The sequence below is a fragment of the Urocampus carinirostris genome, chromosome 1, assembly GCF_059441175.1.
Source record: "Urocampus carinirostris isolate Australia breed hairy pipefish chromosome 1, RoL_Ucar_1.0, whole genome shotgun sequence".
NCBI lineage: Eukaryota > Metazoa > Chordata > Actinopteri > Syngnathiformes > Syngnathidae > Urocampus > Urocampus carinirostris.
The window spans coordinates 2,579,621-2,597,050 of record NC_142349.1 but is presented as its reverse complement, the minus strand read 5'-3'; the positions used below and the strand labels follow the sequence as shown (position 1 = coordinate 2,597,050).

Sequence of the window (17,430 nt, the reverse complement as noted above, 5' to 3'; positions counted from 1 at the left end):
TAAAAGACTATATTTTGCTGTATTTTCTCAGCTTCATTATTGATGTTCTCTGCTCAAAATTGTTTTTATGTCATGAAAACGGATCGGGAAGCAGGAAGTAGGAACTCATTTGCATAGACGTCCCCACACTTTAATTGAGAAAGAAAAGTTGTCCAAAACACAAACGTACCAGACCAAAAAACAAAACGGGTCAAACACAGCTGGGCGCCATGGCAACGGTCCAGAAGCTGACAGAACCCCCCCTTCAAGGGACAGCCCCTGAGGTCCCCAAAAAAACAAATACCTCACCCCCCAGAATGGGTTGACGCTCCTGAAGAGGGCAACCCCACTCCCTCCCCCGAAAACGCAGGAACGGGGAGAGGCAGGGGCGGCAGGCGGATGAATGGGAGCGGAGAGCAGACGAGTCTGACTCAGACGGGTTGGGCATTGCAGGAGAGTCGAACGGGCGAGTCGAAGAGTTGGAATGGCAGACAAACGAATCGGAGTGTCGAGCAGAAGAATCAGATGTGCGGACGGGCGAATCAGGCAGGCAGACAGGTCGACAAACAGACATGGCAGGCGGACATCGGGACGGGCGGACGTCGAGACAGGCGGAAGGACGGACCTCAAGACTGGTGGGAAGGCAGACGGACGGGTGGACGTCGAGGCAGGAGTATGGGCGGATCTCGAGACTGGTGGTAAGGCAGGCGGACGGGCGGACATCGAGACAGGCGGAAGGACGGAACTCGAGACCGGTGGGAAGGCAGGCGGACGGACGGACGTCGAGACAGGCTGTCGTTAAGGTCGACGGGGCCCTCGGACAGCACGGCGCCAAGTCTTTCCGGAAACCCCATTCGAGGCACAGCAATTGCCTTGACGGGCGGGGCCGTGATTCAAGTCGGCAGGAAAGGTGACAACGCGGCCGGAGAAGAAGCGCAGGGTCGTTGCTGATAGGAGCTCATCTATCTGACGCGACATGAGCTCAGTCCGCTGAGTTAATTGCTCAATCTGGCGTTGGAAGCACCGTTGAGCATGCTCGTCCTGCAGCTGAAGGGCGGCGACCTCACTAGGCGATGGCCAAAAGGCGTCCTCCGTCCGGTCCAACTGCTGGAGAGCGTAGGGAGTCTCCAGCTTTCCCCAAATTGTGTTGGGATCGTTCACTGAGTCCTCATCGTTTGGCCAGATTGTTCTGTCATGAAAACGGATCGGGAAGCAGGAAGTAGGAACTCATTTGCATAGACGTCCTCACACTTTAATTGAGAAAGAAAAGTTGTCCAAAACACAAACAGACCAGACCAAAAAACAAAACAGGTCAAACACAGGCAAAACTACAAACTTGGCGTTTCCAGAATTTAACAGAACTTGCAGGAATCTCTCTGAATGTTACACCGAAGTGCAACAAAGTCCAACAAGCACAACAAGTATAACCAAGCATAAACAAGTTTTCAACAACGATCTGGCAAAGCGCAGTTCAAAAGAGCACGTTCAAGTACCCACAGGAGTAATCAGAAAATGCAAGTCAGCCGGTGTCAAGGGGCGGTGCCAGCTGGGCGCCATGGCAACTGTCCAGAACCCGACAGTTTATTTATTTCAACGCATTATGACCTTTGGAGCAAGCATATTTTTTTATTCATAAGTCACTTGAGTGTGTTTATGTTTGTAATGTTTTTGTGAGTTGGTTCAGATGTAAACCTACATTAAATCAATTGTTAAAATAAACAAATTGTCTACCCATTAAATGCCAAATATGAAAATCATTTTTTTCCGTTGTTTCTAAATAAATGTATTGTGCTGAGAAAAAATCCCTTATCACACATGATTATAATTTGTAGGGTAGACTACAAATGTAGGCTCAATGGGTAAAGCAGAGTACTGAAAAAGTGAAATGGTTGGCATCAAAATTTTTTTACTGATCCGGCCAAACTGATATCATAAAGTCTGCATCTGGCCCTAGAGCCAAACTAAGGATGACATGACTTCTTAAAAGTAAAAATAACATATTTTCAACCTACATTAAAAACATTTACAAGGAATTGTCTTGAATCTGTGTTATTAACTCTCGTGGCATGCTCTTTGCATTTTAAATAAAAAAGAAAGCATTCAAAAGTAAAAAAACATGATAGCTTAAACCTGAGATCATGTAGATGTTCAAAATGTGATTTATATGTTATTATATTTGGTAGACAACTACATACTGTACACAAAATAAGTTATGTACATTATTTGGACCTATAGACATCCATTATAATTCCATATCTTTGATATATCATAAACATGCTATATTTTAATGCATCTCCCGAGATTTTTTTTTTCTCTTTAGTGCCATAGAGTCAATTGTATGCATAGATTTTCTGTTGTTGATTGTTCACACCACACTAGCTGGTGGTGCTAAAGGCAAATAATAGTGGTTTGCGGGAAAAATTAACACATGGGGTTTTGGGGGAAACTGTTATTGTCAAAATAAATGATTAAATTAAAAACTATATGTGTATTGATAGGTCTGATGCCATTGAACATTTTGAGTGGTTGGAAGTCAAAACATATTCATAAAGAGTTATCACACTTTTAAGTTCACGTCCGAAAAATTTACATAGACAAGCATTGTGTCACCAAAAAAAAACGCATGCCACGAGGGTTAGAATTGATTAGAAGGGAACCAGTTTAAAGGCAGTTTTGTAATATTTCCCATTAGAGTGTGGTCTTTTGCTGGAGCAATGTTCTATCCCTATTGTCTCTCCTCAAGTTGGGAACCCATTGTGAAGTACATCAATGAGCAGTATGAGAAATATCTTCGAGAAGAACTGCACGTCAACCGTAAGCAGAGAATACCCGATACGAGAGTCCATTGCTGTATTTACTTCCTTGCTGCAACAGGGCACAGGTAAGATTTCACAATTAAATACATTAGTTTTTGTTTTCCCACAAAATATTTTTATGGATGTAATCAGCAAATCTAGGTCTTGGAAAGTATGAATATGTATATGACATTGGTAGATTGTCAAGGCCTGCAAGGTCTTCTCCGCTGGCCTAAAAATATGTGAATCATGTTATGTAATTATATGTTGTCCATGAATACTTAGATACTTCCAAGTGGTCTTTGAGTTTCTTTTCATTGCAGGTGTGTTCTTTCATATTTAGGCATTTACCAATCACATTTCAGTCATTACTTGTTGCCAGGGTCATAAATCTGCCTGGAGGCCTTCACAAGCTGATCTGCATAGCATGGGTGTTGATAATGCTGTTGGCTTAGCCAATCAGATACCAAGATGATGACATCAAGGCCTCCTTTCGTAAAGGCATTAAAAAATATCAGCTAGGGCTGTGTTTTTCAACCAGTGTGCCTGGGCACACTAGTGTGCCGCGAGACCTTGTCTAGTGTGCCTCAGGAAATTGCTCAATTGTATTATTTTATTAGTATTTCATTAGTATTTAAATAAAACATCACTTTCTGCCATTGATCGCCCTGCTGTAACATTCATCCGTATCGATAGGTGGTATCATTTACTTTTTTTAAAGTAATTCTCTGAACATGAGACAGAACCGGTACAAATATCTATTAACCAACAGAAAATAATGAAATAAATGTAATAAAGTAAAAATCTAATTTAAATATCTAGATAATCTCCCCCAAATAATGAAAAAAAGGTTAGAATGTATTAAATCATGTTTTTTATTACTAGAAAACAATTTTTACTCATTTTTAGTTTGTTTTCTAAAAAAAGTCAAGTCATGTCATTTTAATTTGTATAGCCCTTAATCACAAAGAGTCTCAAAGGTCTGCACAGACCACAGATTTTTGCAAACCACAGACTATTATTACACCATCCCCTGATCTAAAACCTACATGAGGGCAAGGAAAACCTCAAAAACCTCAACATGAGCAGTGTTCAGTTTACCTCTGAAAAGTGATGGGTCCCGGGGATTCGCATGCTCAAAAATCTATGGGTCCCAACAGAGATCTATGGGTCCCCAAAATTTATTGTATCGTGGTTGAAATTGTAAATCGGCGACAAATATATACATCACAGTTTATTGGTAATACAAATCAGTTATCACTTCAAGATTTTTCAGTTCACAACAATATTTTACATTATACAAAATAATATTGCTGAAAAAATTATATTAATCTATATTCTTTTGTTTATTTTCTTTCATTGAATCGTTGGCTTCAACACACTAGTTTTCCTTGCCTCCGCGATCTTCCAAAGAATTTATCTGCCGTTTTTTCCTGCCAGAATTACTGCCGTTGTTATCACTTTCTGCATTATGTTTCGACTTATTACCGACACTGAAGAAATTACCAATTTTGTGTTGATTTTCACCTAATACTAACTTTTTTTGGAGGCATACTCATACCTGTCAACCTCTACGGCTCCATGCACTTACAAACTGTCATATTTTCCCTTACAAAATACAAAAGAATCTTACACCATATTTTTTTTCAAACGTGTTTATGTAGTTTAACATGTTATATTGTACATGTGTTTCCTTACATCATATATTGTTAATGAACATTTTGTTGTGAGACACTGAGTTGCTCGACATGAATGAGGTTTATCATAAAAAAAAAGTTCAAAATGAAGTAGCTTGGACGTTCACTGTAGAAGGAAAAAATACATGCAAATATAATTAAGTAGAATAATACATTATCTTATTCAAATTATTAATTCATTTTCTGCATTAAATTATTGTTGGTAATGTACTGATTAAAGGGATAACCACAAACGTGTCTTTTTTTTTATTTTCTCCTTTTATACTTCCTTTTTTTTCTTATTTATACAACATCATAATTTGTAATACATATGATGCATCAAAGCAAGTGAGCCGTTTGAGAGCTGGCTCTCTTTAATGAGTTGAGCTGAAAAAGCTGGTTCTCTAAAAAGAGACGGACTTCCACCACAACAATGATGTAATCTTGTTTTCAAAGATCGGCGTGCAGACGAAAACTCGAACAGCGAGACCAAAACAACAATGGCGTATCTGCCTGACGAAAAGTTGAGTGCGGTAAATCTTTGTTAAAAAAAAGTATCGGGTAATAATGACAATTTTATGTCAAAAAAAGACGCACATTGATTTGACACAATGCGTCCCCAGAAAAAATGATGCGTCTAGGACGGAGGGACGCAAACGAGAACACAGCATGAGGAAAACAGCATAAAATATAGATACACTTGAAAACAGATGAAACATATAATACAATCAGTAAATGTGCAGAAGACGTCAGCAATACCAAAACTATATGCACCCGTGCCAATCAGAAGCCCTGGATGACTGCTGAGATACGCAAACAACTAAAAGTACGGAACCTTGTCTTTAAATCTGGTGACATGGAGGCGCTGAGATCAGCGAGGGCTAACCTGAACCGTGCTATCAGACTAGCAAAGCGAACGTACAGTCAAAAAATCCAGGAACGTTTCCTCAACAAAACCAACACCAGGGATATGTGGAAAGGCATTCAGGCCATTACCAAATACAAGCCAACCACCGCCCCAGTGCAGGACACTAGCATGGACTTTCTGAATGACCTCAACAAATTCTTTGGAAGGTTCGAGGCACAAAACGGCACCACTGCAGCGAAAGCGGTTCCAAATCAGGACGAAAGAGCACTCCACCTGGACTCATCTGACGTGAGGAAGACCCTGAGAAGGGTCAACACAAGGAAGGCTCCAGGCCCGGACAACATTCCGGGGCGGGTACTTAGGGAGTGCGCCGATCAGCTGGCTTGTGTACTAACAGACATTTTCAACACCTCGCTAGACCAAGCCAAAGTACCATCATGCTTCAAATTTGCCAACATCATCCCAGTGCCAAAGAAACCCCAGATCTTATCATTCAACGATTACCGGCCCGTTGCACTGACTCCTATCATAATGAAGTGCTTTGAGAGACTGGTTAAAGAGCACATCACCTCCAGTCTCCCCTCCTCATTCGACCCCTTTCAGTTTGCCTACAGGACAAACCGCTCCACCAGGGATGCCATCTCCTCTGCGCTTCACCTGAGCCTGACACATCTAGAGGAGAAGAACACCCATGTGCGGATGCTGTTCCTGGACTTCAGTTCAGCATTCAACACCATCATCCCACAACATCTGGTAGACAAAATGAGACTCCTGGGTTTCAACACCCCCCTGCGGAACTGGCTGCTGGACTTCCTCTGTGACAGACCCCAATCAGTGCGGATAGGTCAGAACAGTTCAGATGTCATCTACCTCAGCACGGGCTCCCCCCAAGGCTGCGTCCTAAGCCCCTTGCTGTTCACCTTGATGACACACGACTGCGTCCCTAGGTCCGCCACAAACCACATCGTGAAGTATGCTGACGACACAACAGTGGTGGGCCTCATCAGGGATGACAATGACCTAGCCTACAGAGAGGAGGTGGAGCAGTTGGTGGGCTGGTGCAGGGACAACAGCCTGGTCCTGAATGTTGACAAAACTAAAGAGATCATTGTCGACTTTAGAAAAAAACAGCCCAACCATGCCCCACTTTGCATCAACAACAAGGCTGTGGAGGTTGTCAGCAGTATCAAGTTCCTAGGGGTGCACATTACTAACAAACTCACCTGGTCCGTGAACACTGCATCACTGGTTAAGAGGGCACAGCAGCGCCTGTACTTCCTGCGGAGGATGAGGAGAGCCCACCTGCCCCCACCCTCCCTCATCACATTCTACAGGGGCACCATAGAGAGTATCCTGACCAGCTGTATCTCTGTGTGGTGTGGAGGCTGCAGCGCTACCGACTGGGGTAGTGTGAGGAGGGTAACGAGGACAGCAGAGAAAATAATCGGGACTACACTTCCCTCCATTCAGGACATTGGCCAGAAGCGCTGCCTATCCCATGCTAAGAACATTACCAGGGACACGTCTCACCCCCATCATGGACTGTTCACTCTGCTAGCCTCTGGGAAGAGGTTCGGCAGTGTGCGGTGCAGGACCACCAGGCTCCGCAATAGTCTAGTCCCCCTGGCCATTAGACTGTTAAATGGTCAATCTAACATATAGTTAACTTAAATCTAAACGGCTGCTAATCTGACTTTTTGCACTACTGGCAGTTTTTTATAGCTTGCCACTCATTGCACATTGCTCACTGCACTATGGTAATTACAGCGTTATTGTTACAGTGTTAATGTTACTGTGTACCTGACTTGTTAACCTGACTGCCCATTTTGCACATCTGGTTAGCTACTCTTCTTGCACTATCGGCACTATGGTAAAATACTATACGTAGCCAAAATACAATACAACTTTATTTATATCTGTACATTCAAGGAAACTGTGGGGGTCAGATGCATCGACATTTCGTTCTGTATACACGTGTACTAGAATGACAATAAAGTAGATCTGAATCTGAATCTGAATCTGAATCTGAATCCCAAATCACAGTGAAATTACTAACCAGAATGAATAAATTGGTTTACCTCCTGACCCACGGTGACCACAAATGATGATAAAAATGTTAATGTTAACCGTACAGTACTTTATTTACACAGCCCTTCACAACAGTCCTTTCAGGGTGCCAAAGTGCTTATGACTATACTTTATACTGTCATTTTGGCAACATAAATTTAAGTAAAAAATCAACAACATGAAACTAGTACTGGCAATTCATCTTTAAACATTTTCTATGGACGGTGTGCCTCAAATTTTTTTCATGAAAATAAGTGTGCCCTGTGTCAAAAAAGGTTGAAAAACACTGAGCTAGGGGTTGGTAATGCACCAAAATCTAAAATATATTTTTTACCATATTATAATAACATTTTTATTTCACTCTACGGCAAACTTTAACTCATTTAAACTTTAAACTTTTTATACCACGCAACTTTAATGTATAACTCAGAATCTTGTTGATCAAAATATTGAATTTTCAGTGCAACGACAAATTGACTATGCAATACAAGAGTACAATTTACATTTGTTTTGTAAAACACATTATCCTTCAAAACACAAGAAAATAAATAAATTTTTTACAGATGTACAAAAAAAGATAATATACAGGAAAATTTCAACCCTTTTTATGCTCAACAAATTCAAAGTCAACAACTAGAATTCCTGGGGGAGAGGGGATGCTTATTAAGCAAAACCAAGAGAAAAAGAGCATCTCGAAGGGAACCGGCTCTTGATTGGTGGAGAGCCGGCTCCTGTCGTTCACTTCCACGAATCTAGCTCATAGAGCCGGTTAGTTTGCGAACTCACTTCACTGAAGGCCCAAGTGTGAAATGCATTTTCTTCATTCTCTTGCTATAGCAAGTGTTGAGGTACTATAAACATCTAACTGTGTTTCGTTGCACTTTTAGGATCAATGGTAAAAATTAGGATAAAAAGCATACTATCTGTCCGGATAACTAGAAAATGCACTGTGTCCAGATTACGCCCCATCGATGTGGAGTTCATGAAGAGGTTGGGGAAGATAGTAAGCATTGTGCCTGTCATTGCCAAGGCTGACACACTCACAATTGAGGAACGGCACGAGTTCAAGGAGAGGGTGCGGACACATTCACATGTACAATTCTGCAATCCTCAAGTTGACCGCTGTTTTACCTTTGAATCACTGACAGATAAGGCAAGACTTAGCAGGCAACGGGATTCGCGTTTATCCCCAGAAAGAGTACGATGGCGATCAAGAGGAGCGCTTCCTCAATGACAGGATACGGGTAGGAACAATATCTCTATTTTCTCCTTTGTTAAGTGAAAGCAGAAAATGTTTTCATAGTGTATCCTTTGTTTGTTTTTTCTTTGGAGAAAATCATCTCTTGTTTTGTAGTTGTTCATAGTTGGTGAGCAAACCCTGATTGCTGGAGTTCTGTTTGGGATTTGTCTCTTCTTTAACTTATTCAATGGCAGACGATTCTTTTTGGGTGCCAGACAAATTTTGCCATTTTGACAAGAAAATTTTGTTCTGTAGCTATACATACATAGGACATATCATGAGAAACTTTTTCCATTTTTTTAGTTCACAACAGTTGAACATTACTAAATTTCTTGCAAATACTCGTTTCCAAGAAAACACCTGAAAAAAAGCAGCATTTTGTGAGAGGATAAATTTAAAACAGAATTTTCATTTTGGTGCTCTTTTTTTCTTTTGGATTTGTGACACCTTTATATCTAAACCAGAGGTATCAAACTTACTCGCTGTCGCTGTATTCTGTCGTGCCATAAAAAACTAGTGCAAAGAGCACAACAGAAGAAGACAAAGTGCAGTGACTCAAAGTGACCAAAACACATCTTGTTACTTTTGAAAAGAAGAGAAAAAAGAAAAAATGACAAAAAACAAAAAAAGAAGAGTGAAGTTATAAAACAAAAGGTAAAACTCAATGTAAAAAAGAAAAGAAGGACCAAAAAAACAATAGAAAAACATCCACCCATCCATCCATTATCTTCCGCTTATCTGGGGTCGGGGGCAGCAGCCTTAACAGGGAAGCCCAGACCTCCCTATCCCCAGCAACTTCTTCCAGCTCATCAGACGGGATCACGAGGCGTTCCCAGGCTAGCCTAGAGACATAGTGTGTCCAGCGTGTCCTGGGTCGTCCCCGGAACCTCCTGCCGGTGGGACATGCTCGGAACACCTCCCGAGAAAAACAAAAAATGATTTGTTTTTTTCCGTGTTTGTCTTTATTCTACTTAATTCCTTTCTTTTCTATCTTTCCTTTGTTTGTTTTCTTTTGCCCTACTTTTTATTCCCTTTTTCCTTTATTACCTCTTTTTTCTTATTTATTTTTCCCTACTTTTTATTTCCTTAAAAAAAAAAACTTTCTTTTTTTCCATCTTTGAGATAGCCAAGGTAAAAATTTAAATTGGACTCATTTTTGGTTGCAGTATACATTACAGCGACTTCTATTGGACAACAATAAAACATTGTCCCTTTCAAAACAGCAGACTTTTTGTGAAAAAAACCCATTGGGCCCAACCGGACCCAAGCTTCAGCTGCCCCCTAACTCAATTGAGTTTAAGACTCCTGATCTAAACAAAGCTTTCCATAAACACAAGGGCACCTTGCTTGCAAAATCATGTTTTATTGCAAGAACAGTTAACTTATGCATGAACGATGCATGAATTTTGCAAAAACCTTTCAGCACCTGGTCTTTCCGGTAACAGGATCACAGTACTTCGGTCACTCGTGGGCAGCTCACACACAAGTCGGGAATCTTTTTGACCAAAAGCATAAAAATAAAAGCGAAACTATTTTGTTTTTGTTTTTTGAGAGAGAGAAAGCCACACCATATATTTGAAGACAAAATTCAACAAAACCGCCAAACCTGCTCTCCAGACAAAATCAAATTCTTTTGCACATTTTATTTCACGGTATGTTGTTTGATGATTTGATCAAATCTATGAAACATAATAAAACCAGAGCCTGTGTCTGGTATACTTACTTTTAAATGTACGTATACTATTTAAAATGTGTCTCCCTCCCGCAGTTACTTAAGAGTGTTGAGGCTCATTTTGTGCTAAATAATGGTTCAAAAAAGGGTGAAAGCAAGTTATTTTGTTAAAATGTCACAAAATATCGCAAACGAGGATACGAATGTATTTACCTTCAGTGCAGACGGCGCTGAGCAAGAAAGAGTGTTTGCGTCCTGTCCTGTGTATAGCTGCGCCCATTCCTACTGCTCACCCAAGAAAACTGCTTTGGCGCTTTGCTAGAGCTTCTGGATATTTGAAGTTTGTTGTGTGGATTTTACCTATTAAGTCTCTAAATAATGGACATAGTATGCTTATTTATCTTCCATATACAGGATTATTTAGTAAATTACAGCCAAAACGAGGTCTGTTGATGTGACGTTTTGACTGTAAACTGGAGTAAAAATGGTGTCCTATATGCACTGGACCAAACTCTTTAATAGTTGGTTTGTACATGCAAAAATCGGCTAAGCATGTAACGATAAACTATAAATTATTGCGCAAGTTCTATTTTATCTCCTAGCCACGCATACTCATGAAAATAGCCACATATGGTTACCAATCCCTGCTCTGGACAGAGGAAGCAGTGCAACAAGAAGATTTGTGGGGTCCTCAGTGTGAACAAAGATCTGATCAACGCTAGTCCTGTGGTGATTTATCATATAGAAATCCTTCCTAGACGCTTGATACTTACTGATCAGCAGCGCCAATTATTTAAAAGACTATTTTTAAAATAAAACATTAAAAAAAAACACATTTTCATGTTTTGGCACTCAGGGACAGTGCTACTGAATATAAGTTAACACAGATGATTGAAATGGATTGTTATAGAAGTCCTGCAGAACTTAACAATGAGCTGATCATTTGAGTAACTTGTGTTGCAGGAGGCAAATATAAAGGACCGCAAAATTCCAGGACAGGATTTGCCCACAGGCGTCTTGCCATCTCGTTGATTAAATAAAGCTGAGGAAATGTGTTTATTTTTTGTATCTAGGAAAGTATTCCCTTTGCAGTGGTGGGGACTGACAAGGAGCACCAGGTGAACGGAAATAAGGTGTTAGGACGTAAAACCAAGTGGGGGATTATTGAAGGTGAGAAGAATTCCTGACACAAGTTGATAGACCACAATCCAGAGTTCTATGAAATGTGACCTGTTTCTATCTTTAGAGAACAGTTTCAAAGCATAGAAACAAGAATTTATATTACGAAATGAGAAGTGACCAACGGCAAAAGAAAACATCATTTATGTAGGGCAGGGGTGTCAATCCGGATCCGGATCAGGCGTGTCAACAGATTGAAAGCCAGACACCACTCACAAAGATGCTTGAGCTGTATTTTGTTTTCTCTCTCTTTGTCTCCCTCTTTTTTTGTCTTTGTCAGTTTCTTTCTCTCTTTACTCTCTTTCTTTGTCTCTTTTCTTCTCTGCTTCTCTGCTTCTCTCTTCTCTCGTTCTGTCTTGTCTCTCGCTTTCTCTTCTCTTTTTCTCTCTTCTCTTCTCTCTTTTTTCTCAGCTTTCTTTTCTCTCTTCTCACTTTGTCTTTGTCTCTCAGTTTCTCTTCCCTTTTTCTCTATTTTCTTCTCTCTCTTTTCTCTTTCTCTTTCTCACTGTGCCTCTTACTTTGTTTTCTCTCTATATATTTTTTTCTCTCCCTCACTTCATTTTCTTTCTTTTCCCCTCAATTCCTCTCTATCCCCACCACTATCTCATTCTCTCTCTCTTTAGTGTTCCAGTCTGGTTACCGTCACAGTTTTTATTCTACGTTGTGGCTCCCAAGCTCAATTGAGTTTGACACCCCTGATGGAGCCTGAATGTTCTTGCACTACTTTACAATGCACTTACAACTTGGGACAGTCTCCAAGCACTACCTTAAGAATCATGTTGTCTATACTGACATTCTTTTTATCCTACTATACCTTTTTAAGTCTTTATTGCATCTTTAACCTGGAGTGTCATTTCTAATCTCGTTGTCAGCAATGTTTACTAAATTCTTATCTATGACAACAAAGGCATTCTTGACCTCAGTGGAGTAATGTTAAGTTGAAATATACAATTGATAAATAAGACTATGCAGAAATTGTTTAACAATTTGAATGACTAATGTTGTATGACAGTCCAGTTTAGTGTGGTTGGAATGTTCAGTTTACACATGGTAGAATGTTACCATGGCTGATGTGAACTTCTGTCCCAAAGCCAATGCGGCATACTTGTCAACCTCAACCAATCGCTTCCCTTATTAATGATAACAATTCCCTTTATTAACCAATAGTAAACCTTACAAACACAACGTGGCACCTATTTACTCACAGCAAGACAGACTTTGTTGAAAAAACACAAAGACAGTTTGTGTAAAACATTTTATTTACCAAATAAACACAAATAAATATGTCAGCATCTTTCTTAGTTCTTTCCGCTCATGTAGTTTGCAGAACTGTCAATATTTCAATAGTTACAAACTGTTGAAACAATTAGTCGAATAATTGGATTATTTTTATTTTGTTAAATCAAGCATGAAGTTGATTTAATTATGTGGAAAATGACAAAAAACACAAGAAAAATTGTTTCACTGAAAAATACATCTTTTGCTGATCCGTACAAAAATTAAATACATTTGTCTAAAATCTCATCTAAAACCAATAAGGTGCAATAGAGACACTAATCCATAAATAAACCTCCGTCCATTTTTAAGGAAAAAACAATAAATAATAAATTAAAATCAAGTTAACATTTTTTTTAATCCCTGTAGACCAAGAACAGGCTCATTAGCAGCAGTAGAACAGTAAACAAAACAAATATTATGTGAATTTTGTGAAGTATATTCAGTGGTCAAATGCAAAGTTTTGCAACAAAAGAACGATCGCAACATTTTAAAATACAACCTTTTAAAAAACTGATTTCTGTAGTTTTTAACGTTTTAACAACTGATGCTTGTTCTCCGAACTGCATGCATTTAATCTCAAATGTGTTTGTCAGGCAAAGTCCGGCATAATGCTCAAGCTCTCTTTTATAGCCAAATATAAGCGCATAAATTTTACAATGCATGTCATCAAAACTGCATTAAATCTCAATAAACATACACGTTACATTAATTGTTTAGCGACAGTATATTTAACGTCAATTTTTTTGGACACAGGCATCCCCCTAAAGAATGAATTGTGTAATGTTGCATTCAATGCATAGGAGGGGATTCCAAATTAGCCAACTGTTAATATTGAAACAACTAAAAGCATATATTTTAAAACAAATACTCCCCCTTAATAAATTATGACCCCTAATGGTTTTATCTTTGTCCCTTTTTTCGCAGTTGAAAATGTGGCGCACTGTGAGTTTGCCAACCTTCGAGATCTTCTCATCAGGTCAGCTTGCTTTTATGACTTATGCATTCATGGGATTTTTGCAAATGAGATTGAAAATGAAAAAAAATAGAGGACAAGGACTAAAATGGGAAACACCTAAGTGGCAAAATGTGTTAACCACGGACACTTGCCCCTGTCCACAACATGTCACAAAACCGAACGGGAAGCAAGAAGTAGGACCAGACCAAAAAACAAAATGGGTCAAACACAGGCAAAACTACAAACGAGGCATTTCCAGAATTAAACAGAACATGCAGGAATCTCTCAGAATTTACAACAAAGTCCAACAAGCACAACAAGTATAACCAAGCATAATCACATTTTCAACAACGATCTGGCAAAGCGCAGTTCAAAAGAGCGCGTTTAAGTACCCACAGAAGTAATCGGTAAATGCAAGTCGGCTGGTGTCAAGGGGCGGTGCCAGCTGGGCGCCATGGCAACCGTGCAGAACTTGACACAACACCCACTGCACCAGCCCCCACGATACATAGATTTTTCTTTTCTACACTTTTCAGTAGTATCCTCCATTATATGGTGAATACTGTGCATGTAAGGACAACGTCTGTTACTTTTTCTTTCGCCCACACTTTAGGCTTTACCCTATGTTCTCATCATGTCTTTATTATGACAAATCAAACACAAAGGGGGCACCCCACTTCTATGCACGCAGAAGATTTTGAAGAAAATCTTGTTCTTTTGTTTGTGCCTTATAGACTTACAGTAGTGTATTTTGCTTAGCTTGGCTGTACAATTTATTTGAAGAAGTCAAGTAAAACAATTTGACAAGTGACAATCTTTATTTTTAATCTTTCCTTGAAGGTCTCACCTGCAGGACCTGAAAGACGTTACACACAACATTCACTATGAAACGTATCGTGTACGCCGGCTTAATGAGAGTAACATCAATTTCATCCAACAAGGACTTTCTCTTGAGCTGCTGGAAAATGGAACTACTGATAAATGTGAATCCGACAGCCACCTCTGATGCCTTTGTCAGCCTTGACCTCTTCAAGGAATGATGCAACCCATCTCCTCTCATTAATGATGGCACAAGAGTGACTTTTTCACAACAATTTTTGTTGTTGATGGACAATTTGTTTGTTTAAAGAACACTTTTTATACAGTTGAATAAAAATATAAATATTTTTGAATGTCACATACATAGGCATGTTCTGTTCGTATGATAGGCATCATCGCGGATGTCATTTTGAAGGTTGAGAAAATGTATTCAAGTCAAATGTGCAAGTGCTAACAACTTTTATTTTATCCTAGTTATTAGTAGCCTTGTAAAAGTACAGTTTTCCAATCTGGGTAGAATTTTTTTCTGTTTTTTGACCTTGACCAAGGCATTACATAAACTTAATTAAACAAGTGAAGGGGTTTGAATTACATATTTGATTTTCAAAATTATTTGGACCAATGTTTCAACTAAATCCCTAAAAACCCATTATGCCTACCTTTCACTCACACTTCATGGCAACCTGCATATGGCATGCTAGTTACAGTATATTGATTGTTTAACCCTTCGTGTGTTGTTTTCACTTGAAAGTAAGTTTGAGACGTAAAAGCCGATGCTTTGTCCAAAAGAAACAAAGTGTGAACTATTGGCAAATAGTTTTGCGTATTTGTATATTAAGATTAAGAGCATGTTCTCATGTTTTACTTCCAGTGTGTCTGATGGAATAGATAATCACATTCGTGCTGTAGTTCTTGGGGCAGGGTACGTTGTTTCTTTGAGAAAGGCCAATGTACTGTATATTCCATTCTTTTTTTTCTTTTTTTCCCAACCCTCAAATTCATATACTGTTTATAATACAGTACGTTAGGCTTTTCAACGCTTCAAGTCTAACTGAGAAGTATTAAGGTGTAACTCTAACATAGCTTTTCATGCTGAGAGCTACTTTTGTGACTAATTAGTGCAAAGGGGACTCAGTATGATATGTATTTCTAAAACAACAGCTTATCGCGTTATCACTATGTCGTCACTATGTTATTATCAGGTTAATAATTGGAACTAAGGGCAAATAGACTCAGTCAACCACAAAGACATTTTACTAGAATATCACAATGCACCAGCATTGTTGAGCTATATTCAGAATGGGTCCACGGGCACCTGAAGTGTTCTTAGAGGGCACCCTGGTGTCCGAGGGAACCACGTTGGAGAGCCCTGCTCTTACGTGTCTAGATTTACAGACCTTTTAAACTCATGGTGGTGCACAATTGTGATTGTTGAAACTCTATGAATTGTTCCCGGTCATTTGGAGCTATTATTAAAGTTGTTTTTATTTTTGTTTTGTTGTATTTTTTTGGATGTTGTGTTTTCTGGGTTGTCTGTCAAATACTTTGTTGTATTCTCTGCTATTCTTTCATGTAATAAGCATAATTGTGTATTACTTACAGTTTATAGTATCACCTTGAAGTCACAGCTACGAATAAGAACGCAAATGACACATTCAGATCTGTTTATAATTTTTACAGCCATTTCATTAATAATAGACTTTTAAAATTATTTAACTTTTGATCAACAGCATAAACCTTTATGGTTTAACTGTGGTTAATTTCACAAGTAAGCAACATTTATAAATTTTATCTTGAACTAACAGGGCTACGGTGGATGACTGGTTAGCATGTCCGCCTCACTGTACAGAGGTCCAGCTAACTGATTCTGACACATGCACTATAGGCTCATCTGTGTTTTTATTTTACACTTACTAAAAGCTATATTTTCATAAACAGTGCTTATGCATTTTGGCTAAACACTAGCATATATTTATTTTCATGTCAGAACAAGTCAAGTTTAATGTATCTCGGAGTTTTCCAGGCCGTGCTGTAACATGCTACCGAGGGGGCTATGGATACTCTAAATCCTCTTGCCCCCCTAGTGGCCAGTTTCATTTATTTTGTTTTTATTTATTTTTGTCAAACTGCAAACTGAATATTATTCTTTACGCGGGTGTCCAATACAATCATGGGAAGCTAGGTTTTGATTTAATTGTCTGACAAACAATTTGACTGCTTAACACTAACATATCTAGCGTATTTCCAAACTACTAGGTTTATAGATGTGTGTCTTAATATTACCTAATTTAGTTTAGCTTAATCAATTCGCTTTTAATAGATAGCATTAAGTCCTGAAGAGTCTTAATTGAATCAATCAAATAATTCAGAATTATTTCCCAAAAATTCTGCTTGTCCTCTAGCTGTTTTTCTACTTTTTCAAATAAATGAAAAAGGACTTAAATAATTTCACGTAAATGAAACTAGAAGAATAGAATTTACTTTTATTGTCATTCTTTGTAACCATGCACACAGACCGAAATGCCGATACACCTGACCCTTACAGTTAAACTGTAGCAAGCCGATGCAGCTGCAGCCAAACAGGGCGCCATTTTAGACCCAACTGCTGAGTTGGGAGTCATTAGGTGACCAAACCCCCCAATTCCAACCCTTAATGGCGTGCGCCAAGCATTGAGGCAATGAGTACCAATGTTCTGAGTCTCAGGTATGACTCAGCCAAGGCTCGAACCAGCGACCTCCCAGTCTCGGAGCGGGCGCCCTACCATCTAGGCTACCGAGCTTTATACATACCACATTGTAGTTCCTGTTCATCTTTTCATTTTTTTTTAACCGGATCATTTTGGGGTCATTAAGCATTGCTGTTTCTTGGCGACTTAAAACGCAGGTACCATCCACATGGTAT

General features: G+C 39.2%; 1 protein-coding gene across 3 annotated transcripts in view; it reads left to right on the top strand.

The window, feature by feature from the left end:
* septin12 (septin 12) overlaps positions 1-16,021 on the top strand; it is a 110,241-nt gene extending 94,220 nt beyond the window's left edge. For all 3 annotated transcript variants that reach the window (XM_088337507.1, XM_088337588.1, XM_088337665.1), the window contains 6 exons: positions 2,723-2,860; positions 8,343-8,460; positions 8,534-8,629; positions 11,371-11,467; positions 13,679-13,730; positions 14,550-16,021. In XM_088337507.1, coding sequence (XP_088193633.1) covers positions 2,723-2,860; positions 8,343-8,460; positions 8,534-8,629; positions 11,371-11,467; positions 13,679-13,730; positions 14,550-14,715 — 667 coding nt within the window. In that variant the 3' untranslated portion in view covers positions 14,716-16,021. The remainder of the gene's footprint in view (positions 1-2,722; positions 2,861-8,342; positions 8,461-8,533; positions 8,630-11,370; positions 11,468-13,678; positions 13,731-14,549) is intronic.
* The last annotated feature ends 1,409 nt before the right edge of the window (positions 16,022-17,430 follow it).